Source organism: Urtica dioica, chromosome 2 (genome assembly GCF_054948205.1).
Source record: "Urtica dioica subsp. dioica isolate 48M chromosome 2, U.dioica_male_clone48M_v1_H2, whole genome shotgun sequence".
NCBI lineage: Eukaryota > Viridiplantae > Streptophyta > Magnoliopsida > Rosales > Urticaceae > Urtica > Urtica dioica.
In genome coordinates, this window is record NC_142757.1 from 55,063,698 (window position 1) to 55,077,820 (window position 14,123).

Below are 14,123 nucleotides of genomic sequence, written 5' to 3' on the forward strand. Positions count from 1 at the left end.
TACCGCCGTCTTCATCGTGAAAACCATGCAACAACAATGGGGTCTCGAGGTAGAAAAGAAAACCACGATGATTCAATCGACAAACAAAAAGTCCTATTATTAGTTGCAACATGATACCGTTAGGATTTGAGCCCCAAATTCCAAGTCGAATCTAAAACTAGAAAAACGGTTAACCAATACGAAGAATAAAGACACACAGATTTATAATGGTTCATTCTCAATTCGAGAGCTACGACATATTCTTAAATCTCCTTATGAAAAGTGCCATTGTCATAAAATGCTCATAAACGACGGGGACAAAATCATATTAGTACGTACTTCATGATCATGGGGAGAGGGATTAAAAAAAAAATCAAGGGGGCTAATAAAAATTCTCTTTGCAAATGATTTTAAAAAATCTTAGTAAAAATAAAAAAGAAAATTACTAAAATACAATTTGAGGGAGGGTATAGAGGCTAGGAATGATGATTACTCAAATGTTAAAAAAACGCGCAGATAGATTGATTCACAATGCGTCTACCAGAACATTTGTTTGACAAACACTTTTCGATTACCAATCTTGAGGAAGTGATTTTATATTCTTTGGTTAAATTAAGAGATTGTTAGAAACTGCAATTTTTATTCTGAAATGAGATCTTATGCATATTTTGGCTATTATTATGCAGCATTACGCCAAGCTGTCGATGAATATCTTACTTCGAATTTGTTTGTGTTTGACTTTATTTTTAGCAATGTTTTGACATTATTATTTTAACTCGTGAATTATTTATAAAATATCCATAGATGCAATTGTACCTGAGAAGATTTTTCTAAAACACGGAGATATTTGATCAACCAAATCAAAATACTCGCTCTCAATTTTCATTGTATACATATATATGTATATATATAAATAGATGCATGTATGTATGTGTGTGTGATGTGACAACAATAAAAACGTGTGAAATAATTGTGGTTTTGCGGGCCTCTGCCCTCTGGCATTGCTTAAAAAAACAGTTTGGCATTTTTTGTTTTTTGTTTTTTTATTTTTTGCTTTTGTGTAATCCATGTTATGGCAAGCGTTACGAATAGATATGTCACTGCAAAGTGGGACGCAAAATCTATGAGATCACGAAATATTTCCCCACCATCGATATTGCGGCATTGTTGGGGTGTTAGAGTTAGTTTGATATGTAATGATATTTTAGTTCTATCTTCTATGTATGAACTATGAAGAAAGAAATTCTAAAACAATGTGCTTATAAGTATACGAAAACATAGCATTTTAAGTTCTTTGGATTTCGCATATACCTACGTACCCAAATTAAATTTTTTTTTTTTGATAATATAACTCTTAATTATGTTCAATGCTTCAAGACATTATAAGATACGAACCACATCTAGGGTGATTAATTGAGTCAATCCTAACTTTATTTCATATGAACAATTAAGGCTGATTAATTGAGTCAAGCCGGCCTATAAATTTGCTGTGCCTAGCCATGGCTTTTTTTGTTTTTTTTAAGTACAAGTAGCTACAAGGTTAATCCATTCAGTTCATCGATGGTCGAGAGAGCCCACTAATGAAGAAGGACGGTTCATTAGGACATGTTTTGAGCTTTTTTTTAGGACATGTTTTGGAATTGTATTTTCAGTGTGTTTTTTTATAAAAAAAATAATTGACAAATAATTATAAAAATGACAATTGGATGACTAAATAAATAAAATCTCCTAAACAATTTGTTTTCTTTTGTAATATTAAAGTGTCAATTAGCCCATGACTGAGTGTGCGTATGTTTGTTTGGCCTCTGCTTCATGTTTAGACATTGCTCAGATTGCGCTTCTTTTTTTTCTTTTCTTTTTTTTTTTTTTAATTTGGGTTGAGTTTGAGTTTTGGACATAAAATAGAGGTGATTTTAGAACCGGACCTACTCTTTCCTCAAAAAAAAAAAAAAAGAAAAAAAGAACCGGACCTACTCTATGCTCACTCAAGCCAACTATACCAAATTCAAAGTGAAGTTCAGAAATAACAACTAATTTTACGAGGTCTTCAATATCACCTCATTGTTTCCACAAATTTAGTATGGCTTACGTCACTAACACCAATTTTCATACAAAGCTATATTAATTTGCCATCACTAATATTTAATGATACGTAGCACCATTCCATCAAACACGCTTAGAGCACAAGGGTCGGCTAATGAGTTAGATTAAACCCCGGTTTGGCCACGTGTCATCTAACAATTTGTCGGCTTGTCCAGCTGTCCTCTGGTTAAAGGTAGACCAAGTACGCCAAGCAACAGTAACGTTTTTCTTTGTACCGAAAATAGTTTTCCCATGTATTCATTGCGTATCTAACTCTCTCTCACTCCATAAAGCTCCAAAATCTTTAACGTCAAGACTTTCAAAAATAGCTCAACCCACAAGCAAAGTAACTAAACACTTGAAGAAAAAAAAAACATATAGTCCCAAATAAAGCAAAGCAAAAGAAAGAAGCAAGAAAAAAAGAGACTCGTTTGGTTATTTTCTCTCTTCATCTTCACTACTCCCACAAAAAAAAAAAGATTCATTACAATATAACCCATAAAGGTTAGATCTTTATTGTTATATTTAATTGGGTGTCTTCCGATAAAGCAGGAGAGCTGAGAGAGAGAGAGAGATAGAGAAGAAGAAGAAGTAAGTAAAAGATGGGTTCTTTGACTCTCTCTCCTCTTCTTCCATCTACGAAGATAACAAACACTTCGTTTTGTGACAATCATCAACAAATAACAAACAGATCTAATTATGATCACCGCTTATTTTATTCGAAATCATATCCAAGAAGATCCAAGAACAACCATGCTATTGTCCCTGTAAGTCATAAAGATATATTTTTTTTGTTTTATAAAATCCAATTTGACTTTTTTTTTTTTTTTTTTTTTTGTAAATATTATAATAAAAGGTTGCCAGGTTATTTGGGCCAGCAATATTTGAGGCATCAAAATTGAAGGTTCTCTTCTTAGGGGTTGATGAAAAGAAACACCCTGGGAATCTTCCAAGAACTTACACACTTACCCATAGTGATGTTACCTCTAAACTCACCTTGGCTATTTCTCAAACCATCAACAATTCTCAGGTACATAAATTTATATCCTCTGTTAATTAGTTTTTTTATTTATTAATTTAATCATTATTACTATTTTTAATTGTAGTTACAAGGATGGTACAACAAGTTACAGAGAGACGAGGTTGTGGCTGAGTGGAAGAAATTGAAAGGAAAAATGTCACTTCATGTTCATTGTCATATTAGTGGAGGACATTTTTTATTGGATCTATTTTGTAGGCTCAGATACTTCATTTTCTGCAAAGAACTTCCCGTGGTAACGTGTCTTTCTCTAATATACTATTCTGTTTTCTACGTAATTAAAATTATATTAATTATAAACAATAACTACACAAAGGAAGTTACGTGCAGCTTCTTATTGATGTAAAATATGTGCAACGACTAACGAGACGTGACAAAAGGGTATTCTTGTAATTATTAGGAGCTTACTAGAATACAACGTTGAAATTATACCCCAACTAGAAAGAGCATGCGGTTCATCAAAATCTCTATTCTCTAGTAGATTCTTATTTGACGAATAAATATGATGATGGTTTAAGAAATATCGAAAATAAAATCACTTTCTATTGATTAAAATTATAAATTTTGTTTTTCTGTTCTATAAGAGAAGACACGTCATCACCTTTTCATTATCAGTACGAATGTTCTTATCTTTAAATTTTAATTGCAATTCCAGATCAAATATACATAATGTTTAAATTATATATATTAATTACATTATTTATTTTTTATTTTATGTACTCACGAATGGTAACATGTTTAAATGTTGGATCCACGTCTTTGATCATTTTTGGTGTTGAAATTTTCACGTTAATTAAATATGTTAGAATTTTAATATAATAGTTGCAGGAATATAGACAATTTACATAATCCGCTCAAATATTTGTCACAAATCAGCCTTAATATCAATACCCGCTTTTAGTTTTTCAACTTAAACATGTGTTCTTGATTTCGTATTCATCAATTTTCGAAGGTTTTAAAAGCGTTTGTCCACGGAGACGAAGATCTACTAGAAAACTACCCAGAGCTCCGAGAAGCCACGGTGTGGGTCCACTTTCACTCCAACGTTCCCGAGTTCGACAAGGTCCAATGCTGGGGCCCACTCAGAGACGCCGTGGCATTCGACGGCGTCTCTGATGGTGACGTGGCAAACGAAGCCATCCTTGTCAGCCGATGCAACTACCAATGCCTCTGCTGCTTTCCTCCTGTCGACGGGGACGATGACAACGGTGGGGCCCACAAAGACACGATGGTCGTTGGTTCCTCGTGATGGTGGCGAGAAGGGTCCCAATTCATTAGGTATAGTTGTTTTTTTGATCAGACGGTCAATATGTGTTTGCCAAAGGTACACAAATTAGCCTTTGCATGTAAATACACAAGAAATATTCAAGCGTGTGTGTATGTGTGTGTAAATATTTAATTAAGAGTTAGTGTCACATTCAAAAGATCACTACTATGATTATTGTTTGTTTAATTAATGATTTCGTAGCATTTTTATTATAGATCGGCGGAGCAAGAATTTACAATCGAGCATAGTTTACAAAAAAATGTGTAAGAAAAAACATTATCTAGACGAACAAATATGAAGGGACAAAATCATATGATTTAAAAGCAATAAGTATAAAATAAAAATATACATAAACAAATTGTATTTATAAAGTTTAAAGAGTATTAAGGACATTAATATAGTCATTTACTCGCACTTTGCCATGAGGACAGATGAGATATCAGTTCTAGCTCGCAAGAACACGTGGTCATCATTAGTTGAACTTCCACGAGATCGCACCCTGATTGGTTATAAGTGGATTTTCAAACTTAAAGAGAACCCCGATGGCTCTGTTTACAAGCATAAAGCTCGCCTTGTGGCCAAAGACTATGATCAAACAGCGGGGTTTGACTTTATTGAAACTTTCAGTCCCGTTGCCAAGCCTACGACGGTGCGTGTTGTTCTCACTTTGGCAATGTCATCACAATGGTGTATAAGGAAGATCGACATAAAACAATGCCCTCCTCAATGGTGATCTACAAGATGAGGTTTATATGACATAAAACAGGCTCCGAGAGCCTGGTTTGAGAAGATCAACAACACACTCAACCATCATGGATTCAACTCTTCCAAGACAGATCACTCGCTTTTCAGTAAGACCACCTCATCTTATACACTCATTGTTCTTGTAAGTTGTATATGTCGATGATATTCTCGTCACGGTTCTGATTCATCCGAGGTGGAGAAAGTGATTCTTAGTCTTGGTTCAGTTTTTCCTCTTAAAGACCCTTGGTTCTCTTAGTTGCTTTATTGGGATTCAAGCCATTTATAGAGCTGAGGGTGTTCTGTTATCTCAAAAGAAGTATATTCTTCACTTGTTATGTAAAGTCAAGATGCAATTTCCTATACCAAATGCAACTCCGATGACAAGTTATGCATGAAATAGAATGAAGCTTGTAATTTTTTTTTTTTTAGTATATATCTAAAATTGCTACATCATACGTTTTGGCTATATGATTAAAAAGGCCAAAATATTAGCTATTCCGATTTTGCAATTCAATTTCGTGTGCTTTATTACCCTGGTTTCTCAAAACTTTATTTCATTGTTACATAGAAATGATCGTACGGTGCTATTCCAGTAACTAATATGCTACTATATATATACAGTAATAGTACACATAAATTATCTTACTATATATATGACAAGACAAATAGAGGTGGACAAAAAATATTTGGAAAGGCCGATATTAGCTATTCCCATTTTGCAATTCAATTTGATGTGCATTATTACCCTTGGCTTCTCAAAACCTATCACTGCACGTTTATTTTAGATGTTTTTTGTTTGCATCCCTTTAGGTAATGATTTTGGACCACGTGATCACTATAGACATTTGTAATTATGAATTTTCTTTTGTGACCCACCCGTTGTCTTGTCAAATAAAAATAGATATGAGTTACAAACTTACATGCAATGTTTTAAATGCGGGTGAAAGTCGGCGATTTTTGTCGACAAAGTCGTTGCCGGAGTACTAACGGTCGACGAAGACATTTTTTCCGTTTCGCCGTAAAAAGTCGTTCGAAAATCGGCGGGATGACTTTCCGTTTCTCCAAACGACATTCGCCAAATATTATTCACTCTATGAGTTAAAAGTTGTCCATAATCGTTTTATTTCGGGAAAATCGGCGAAAAAGAAAATCGGAGATGAAAAAGTGTTGAAAGAGAAAGATTATTACGGCTTACCCATGAAATATGGAGTGTATTTATTTTGCTACCTTTCTCTCTCTCTCCTCTAATAATTTTACCTCAAACTTCAAGCACTGTAAATGCACTTCGTCTTCAAGCATCGCCTCATATTCTCAGGATAGTTTCCATTTGTAAAAAAATAAGGAATTGATAAGTAATTTTAATACTTTGAACTAAAATAGTAGCAATTATGTTTTTGAATACTTTTACTAGTAACTGTAAAATTATATATCTATAATTGTTTTGTAGACTTGTAAATCTACAGTTTATGACAACTGTATACTTTTATGTTTACAATTACTAATAAAAGTGTCCAAAAACGTAGTTGTTACTATTTTGATCAAAATTAACAAAATTTCTATTAGTTGAAGCCATTCTCCAAAAAAATACAAAAGCTGTAATTTTGAAAATAGCATCTTCAAACTAGGTAAATATTACCCCAAAATGGGCCGAGGGGTTGAATTGGGCCTTGAGAGCCCAAGGCGTAGCCCGAGCATAAGTCTTCGGGCTTGCTTGGGTTGCGTTGCGCATAGGCTACTAGTGAGGGTTAGCTTTCTAAATTTTATATTGTTCAAAATATTATGAGGAAATTTCAAAGGATTTTTTTAATGCTTATTTCAATAATATCGTTTTTGACAAATATTGACTTTTTAAATTGAGACGGTAAACAACCATTGTTCAAATTAAACCGTAGAGTAAAAAAAACATTATATTCATTAAGAAAATATGTTTGAAAGGTCGATTATTACGTGATTAAATTTTTGACGAGTATGTAATAACTTAAAATGAAAAATATGTATACCTAAGCATCAAAAGTCGGTAAATTAAGAAAAAGGAAAGTATGGCACAAACAATTAATCTTGTTGTCGTTTGTTTTCGAAAATATTAAATTCATTGTGACTTACAAGGAATTCTATGTCAAAGCCTAAATGAGGCCCACAAAAAAACCTGATTCAGACGCACAAAGGCTAAAAAGTTCATCCAGGATGAGCTCACGAAAAAATGCGAGAAAAAAACAAAGAGAATGGTAAAAACGCCACTGGCGCGCCACGCCTGGCATTCCACGCGCGGCACCACGGTCAGGCGCGTTGCCCCTCACATGGCGCGCCAGTGTGAAAACCAGGCGCACATGCTTGGTTTTTCATGCGCTCGCGCATTGTCTTCGCTCAATCCGACTTTTGGGGCATTTTTAAGCCCCCCAACTACTATAAATACTCCTCTCATCAGAGGGAAAAAGATATCTTAACACAATCACTCGATTCCAGAATCGTGAAATGCCCATTTGCACTTGCTTCCACTCTGATATCGAGCTTGATTCTCTCAAATATTCTCTACGAATAACGGCATCTCACCTCACTCATAGCAATCAGACTAATGTTGAACGTCGGAGTGCGCGCCAAATGCACCGCCTCTGCGCTCTTCTAAGCTGATTTTCTTCTTCTACTTCTTCTTCTTCTTCTTCTTACGCTCAAGTCTTCGCGACGAAAGAAGAGCGTTCTTGAGCTAGGGGAGGGAACTCGTGACTTTCAAGCTTCTACAAACCCGGCTCGGGCGTGGTCACTTGGTTTGACCTTGGATCGAACCGTCCGAAGTTTTCGACGTTGTCTGTTTTTCAGCGACAACAATTCTCACGAGTCAAAAAAGAGAACTCCAAAATTCTATAAATGATGTAAAGCTACTCTGATGGTAACACCAAAACTCTATAAATGATGTACTTTTTACACAAAATATTTAAGCATTATTATAATCTAATCGATTGATATTAAATATTCAAAGTGTATACATAGATTAGACATATAATTAGTAAGTAATTAATTTAAATTAATAAAACTAAAAACATATTCTTAGATTATTCATTTTGGCGTAAAATACTTTGTAATATCATTGTAGGAAAATTAAAATTTGATGTAAAACTACATTATATTTGATGCAATCATACCAAAATAGTGCTACTATTGGAGACGTTTTTCGCCTCATTCGAAGTTCTCATTTCTTTTTCCGATCACAATGATAGAGAAGTTTATTCGGGTAACCTATCTGTCCTCTTTATAAAACAAGTAAGTAGAAATATCAATCATAGCGGTATTAAAATAAATAGATGGCAACCAATTTTAAAGAATTCAATTAAGCTTTTACTATAACACATCTAACTTATAAAGTATAATGATAAATTAAAGTATTGTGTTGCTACCGCACATTTTATTAAAAGCGACGCGGTTGTCTAGCTAATTTAAATTCTGGGTTTAGCAAAATTACCCAAGTTTTGTAAGTTAAGGCCAAATAGTCAAAAATATTAAAAATCACTAAAATACCCTTCAGTCTCTCTTTCAGTTCGCACGTACATTTACAAAAGCTCAACAATGGCTCTCTCAAACAGCCCAAACACACACTCCTCTACACCCAACCCTCTCTGTCTCCCTCGCTGTGACCTCTCCAACCTACCTCAAGATGTCAGATTCATTCTCCCGAATCGCCGTCGTCCACGCTGTCGATCCCGCTCCTCCGCACGAACGCCATCTCCGTGCTCTTCCGTGAGTTTGACAACGGAGGATCGTCGTCGTCTCCGGCGACCCGATCCGCCAATATTTCGGAGGAGCTCCGACGATTCTGCCATGCCGAGCAATGTGCTATTGGATCTGTCCTTCTCCATCAAGATTGAGAATTTTGGCTAAAATACATCAACCTGTGAAACTTTGACCATTTTGAAATCATAATGTTTAGCCAAGGTTTCACAGGTTGATGTATTTTAACCACTTATGATATAAAAATACTAACATACTCTTAATTATTTTCAATATAATTAATTTGAGTTTCCAAAATTTTAATACACTGCACTTTTTGTATTAATCTATTCTTCGATAAACAAGAAAAGAAGATGTCAAAAACTTTAATCCGGCTTTCAAAAAAATTAATCAACTTTTTGATAAATCAGAAGCAGAAAACGAATGAGAAGATGTAAAATTTAATCCCGCTTTCAAAAAAAGTAATCCATTGTTCGATAAACCAAAAGAAGAAAAAGAAGAAAAATTTAGACATATGTAACGAGAAATCAACAAAGTGTCAAAAATTTTAATTATGCTTTAAAGAAATTTAATTAACCAAAAAAAAAAAAAAAAAAAAAAAGAAGAAGAAGACGGTGATGGCTGTTGCGACGCTCTCGGTCTCCTCCGCGATTGGGTTGTAATCCTCCATGGTGTCACCACTGCCGCTGTTGGCTAAAATAATTAAGAGTATATTAATATTTTTATATTTTAAGTGGTTAAGATATATCAACCTGTGAAACCTTGACCATTTTGCTAAACACTAAGTTTGAAATGGCTAGTTCATAAAAAAAAAAAATTCCTTTTATCAATAACGGATAAGGTTTTACAAAAACTCGTTATAAATTTACTGATAATAATGTGAATTTATTTTAGATAATAATATACCATGTTCTCCTCTAGCAGGGGAGGGATGTAAATGACATTAGAAAAAATGAATCTATATTTACAGTGTCGTAAAAAAAGTTGCTACACCAAGTTGTTCCAAAAACATATAAATTTGACTCTCTCTCTCTCTCTCTCTCTCCTCTCTCTCTCTCTCTCTATCAGGTTTACACTGCAAGCGAACACTTCCCTCTATTCACAGACGTGTATTTGATCTGACAGACAAAATTAAAGAATGAAAATAATTTACTTTGAGCGGAACAAGGGAAATTCCGCTATCTGACTCTTCTTTAGCCTTTTTATCCGGTCACCACAGTTTTGGTTTAAGAAAAACCATTCTTGATTGGTGCTTTTTGAGCAAAATAAACTCATGGATCGCCAAAGAAGATAACTCTCTTGCACTGTTCTGTGGAAGCAAAAAGACGGTCCTCAGTACTCGAGAGCGAGTGACTTGTGTTACCGTATGATAGTTCTCCCGAACGAAGATGCTCCGATTTCGCTTTCTGTGTTCTGCAACAACAAATTCACCCACAAGTTTCTTAAACATCAATAATCCAACTTCAAGCCTACTTGTTACCAAAAATAATTTAAATTTTTATTTTTTTACCTGAGATTTAGGAGAAGGGAATACATTCCAAAATCTGAGTGTTTCATCTCCGGCTCCGGTGACGATGGTCTGAGGAAACACACAGAGGAGGGTTATGATAAGAACCTTTGAATTCCAGCGATTAAACTCTCCACTAAAACCAGGTCTGACCCATAAACAGTCAACTTATTACATTTATAGTGTCCTAACAGATTATTAGCCAAGCTACAAAAGTAAAGAAATCTGAAACGTGTGAGAAGTGATGAAAAAACCTGTCCGTCCGGTGAGATGGCGAGATACAGGACTCGGTATGAATGACCCGTGAGTGTCGCCAGCTGGATTTCAACAAAATTAGAAAAATATATATGAAATATTATGATTGTTTTTTTTTTTTTTTTCCAAGGAAAGTTCAGCTTTGTACCTTTGTCATTCTTGGGTATCTCCACACTATTATTTGGTTTTGGGAATACCCATGTGTGCTTACTAGTTCATTCACATTTTTAGACCACACAAGATTGCAGACCTGCAAAAAAAGTGTTTAAATCAGAAGATGTTTTCACTCCTTCCAAATAAATCCTTGTTAATCTATATATCGAACATGAACTAAGATATCTGTGATGCCCTACTCTTTTAACAGCCAAGATCGCATGTTACTGAATTTCTAGTCTACATTATTTAGCATATCGATATAAGCCTTGAACCAAACTAATTCATTCCTTGCTAAATGATTCTTTCATGCCTCTTTTTTTTTAGACTAGGAACTCCTACCAACACTATTTCTCACCCTAGAGTCTTATCAGAAGATCATTCGTAGATCGGGTCATATTATCGAACCTGACTTCCTGTGTCCATGCAACTCAAGTGAGAATTAGTGGTTGTGTTCCAGAAACGAATACATCGATCGGCGGTTCCTCCGCCGGAAGCAAGGAGTCCGTGAAGATGGGGAGACCATGCAATAGCTTTCACCGCTGCTGTGTGCTCGCAATATCTTAGCACGGGTTGAGTTGAATGCTGATTCCACACAAAAAGCTGCACAACAATCAGATACAAAAATATGAGCCCTCGGTAATATAGAAATTTAACTATCACAAAAGGCTCGGAGAAGTTGAGACCCAAAAAAGAAAAAAGAAAAAAAAAAAGAAGAAAAGAAGAAGATAAGATCACATACTCTGTTATCATTGCCCCCGGATGCTAACTCCCGGTTATCATATGACCACTTTAATCCACAAACCTGAAATACAAACAATTCATCAGTGCGTGGTACATTATTTAACAGATGCGAATTTGATCAACAGAAAGAGGGGAGCTTAAATTCTCGATATTCAAAACTATTCCATATGCTACTGGATTTTAACTCTGAATAAATTCATGAAAAATACTTGGTATAGAATCTCAATCCAGCTCCAAGGAAAAAAGAAGTCTTACCTCAGACTTGTGCCCAGAAAGTTTGCTAACGAAATCATCCTGAGCTCGTATATCTCGGAGAAGAATACTCTTGTCCCTGCTTCCGGAGGACAGCATAGACGAACTCCACGCCAGAGCACCGACGCGTAACCGATGACCCTCCATAGTTCTAACCTTCTTGCATCGAGCTGCGTCCCAGAGCTACAGAAGGCAACAAGGTCTCAGCAAATGATCATTTATTTCATAGCAGATAAAAACCACATACGTAAGAATTGTCGATATAAGGAAGATAGAATCTACGTACATTGAATGCATGTTGAGTAATCCGCAAAGGGATATATATTTTTAAAGATAGGAGTACGAAAAGAGATAACGATAATTTTATAATGTGTTCACGAACATATAACGGCTGTGAACTAGGAGCAACATAATTTCCTTAATAGAATATACTAAGTTAGGTTTACGAGTCAACGCTACTTAATTGCTCAGATTTTCACCAGCTTGAATCATATGAAAAGATTGAATATTCGAACGTTAGATAACTTCAAAGTTATCTGTAAATTTATATTTTCAAGCATGCACACTTCCCTAATCAGCGAGTCCTTAACCAGAATTAAATCTTAATTTCAAGCATAAACCTATCAAAAGGAAGAGAAATAAGATCCGTCTTCCATTCGCTCAGTTGTTCATTATAAGGAAACGTGCTCGATAAAATAGATTGATAAATGGCTCCTGATTGAGATCTAGAGAAGGAAAAAAAAGAGTAAAACTTTATCTAACCTATTTGTAAGTATAATAGCAATAACGTAGAATAAGATAACCCGTTGATTTCCCCGTATAACGTATATTCATAAAGAAGTTCCACCGTTGCTTATGAACTTAAATACAAAATAACACCGTATAAGCGCATCTAAATTGCACGTATTCGCAGGAACAGCTACTATTATTGCATTCTTATATTACTTTGATTGCAATATCATGCATTGATTGCTTGTGAGTAATTACAGCCCAACTTCATTCTCAGAGTCCTGTTGCACTGATAGAATCAAAACCAGCTCTACAGCGAAAACATTGGTCTATATTCTACGCCCTATTCAACTAAACAGATCATAATAATAATGATAATATAAAAAACATTCCGAACCTGAACTTTTCCGTTGCTGGTTCCGACAGCAAGATGGGTTCCGCGCTGAGCCCAACCAACGGAGCACACGCTATCATCGATCCCCAAATCACATAACTTAGTCACCTGAAAGTACAATAATGCCCATGAAAAATCATCAATCAACCATCTTTTTTTTCACTGAATCATCACAGCAAAAATTTCAAGTTCAATCAATAGAACGAAAGAATATAAAAAATAATATAAAAACAACGAAATCTCACCTTGCTACTACAAGCATTCCACAGGTAAACACAATTCCCCAATCCCACAGCCAAGACATTGTGCGACGACCAATCCACAAGATTCAAATAAAAATCATCTTGCAATGCCGGAGCATCCAAAACCTAAAAAGCCAAAACCACATACAAAAAAATTAAACAAAGCACGAATCTTCAAACGACTTGATCAGAAAACTTGAAGCCTAAATCTATGTGTGTATATATACAAAAGGCACAGAGACTCGACCTTGTACGGCGACCGCGGGACCTTCCTCGGCGTCTGGACCGGACTGTGACTGACTCCGGGAACGGAATCGTCGAATCCGAAAGGCGAGAGAGAGTGCATCGAGCGGCGAGTCTCGGTCTTGTACCGGAAGATGTTCCGACTCGGCGGACTCACCGTGAAGCTCCGCTTATGCGGCGTCGACGGCGCGGAGACGACTCCGCCGGCTTCGGGACCGAAGAGCGCCGTCCTGAGAAGCGCGGCGTAAGCGCTGGAGTGATCCTCCCGACCGCCGTCGCCGCCGGAGGAGGACGAGCTCGGCGGCGAAGCGATGTCGAAGAGCGCGAAGTTGGATCCCGATCTGCTGGGGATGAATCGGTCAGAGTAGATCGTCCGCGAAGGAGACGGAGAGTGGTTGGAGTTGATCATTCGATCAATGTGGCGCGACGGAGTTAGGGTTTCGATGCTCGGAGAGGATCGAGGCATCGGAGACTGAAGATTGAGGTCCGATGAAGGCGTGTTTTGAGCTCTGAGAGACGATTGAGAGCTCAGATCTTCCATTGGAAGACCAGAGAGAGAGAGAGATCTGAGATCGAAGATGATGAGAGAGAAATCACGGCTGTCAATTTTTCCCGGGAAAGCTAAGCACAGATTAATAGGCCACAGTCAATTTTCCCGGGAAAATAACCTTTCCTCTTTTTATATGGTTATTATTTTTTATTATTTTTAATAATAAAAAAAAAACGACCTTTCCACATTACAAATTTACTTGTGAGAGAGTCTTGAGACTCTA

The 14,123-nt window shown here is 36.0% G+C and overlaps 2 protein-coding genes across 2 annotated transcripts; one reads left to right on the forward strand and one right to left on the reverse strand.

The window, feature by feature from the left end:
* Positions 1 to 2,412: 2,412 nt before the first annotated feature.
* LOC149405829 (protein STAY-GREEN homolog, chloroplastic-like) lies at positions 2,413 to 4,558 on the forward strand. The gene is made up of 4 exons (XM_089629929.1): positions 2,413 to 2,828; positions 2,918 to 3,091; positions 3,168 to 3,335; positions 4,053 to 4,558. Exons 1-4 carry the CDS (start codon positions 2,664 to 2,666, stop codon positions 4,347 to 4,349), a joined length of 804 nt encoding a protein of 267 aa, XP_089486055.1. The 5' UTR covers positions 2,413 to 2,663; the 3' UTR covers positions 4,350 to 4,558.
* Positions 4,559 to 9,749: 5,191 nt separating this feature from the next.
* On the reverse strand, positions 9,750 to 13,993 carry LOC149405830 (B-type cell cycle switch protein ccs52A-like). The gene is made up of 10 exons (XM_089629953.1): positions 13,355 to 13,993; positions 13,111 to 13,233; positions 12,869 to 12,973; positions 11,746 to 11,925; positions 11,489 to 11,551; positions 11,155 to 11,349; positions 10,742 to 10,843; positions 10,593 to 10,655; positions 10,342 to 10,410; positions 9,750 to 10,244 (listed from the first exon to the last, which is right to left on the reverse strand). Exons 1-10 carry the CDS (start codon positions 13,889 to 13,891, stop codon positions 10,191 to 10,193), a joined length of 1,491 nt encoding a protein of 496 aa, XP_089486079.1. The 5' UTR covers positions 13,892 to 13,993; the 3' UTR covers positions 9,750 to 10,190.
* Between the last annotated feature and the right edge of the window lie 130 nt (positions 13,994 to 14,123).

Bases quoted from the DNA above. Each gene is read 5' to 3' on its own strand.
- LOC149405829 (XM_089629929.1), top strand. From the start codon at position 2,664: ATGGGTTCTTTGACTCTCTCTCCTCTTCTTCCATCTACGAAGATAACA. The intron at 3,092-3,167 runs GTACATAAATTT...TTTTAATTGTAG, and splicing joins AAACCATCAACAATTCTCAG to TTACAAGGATGGTACAACAA. The intron at 3,336-4,052 runs GTAACGTGTCTT...CAATTTTCGAAG, and splicing joins TCTGCAAAGAACTTCCCGTG to GTTTTAAAAGCGTTTGTCCA.
- LOC149405830 (XM_089629953.1), bottom strand. From the start codon at position 13,891: ATGGAAGATCTGAGCTCTCAATCGTCTCTCAGAGCTCAAAACACGCCT. The intron at 12,974-13,110 runs GTGAGATTTCGT...TTGTACTTTCAG, and splicing joins GGAATGCTTGTAGTAGCAAG to GTGACTAAGTTATGTGATTT. The intron at 10,844-11,154 runs GTTCGATAATAT...CTTTTTTTGCAG, and splicing joins GCATGGACACAGGAAGTCAG to GTCTGCAATCTTGTGTGGTC.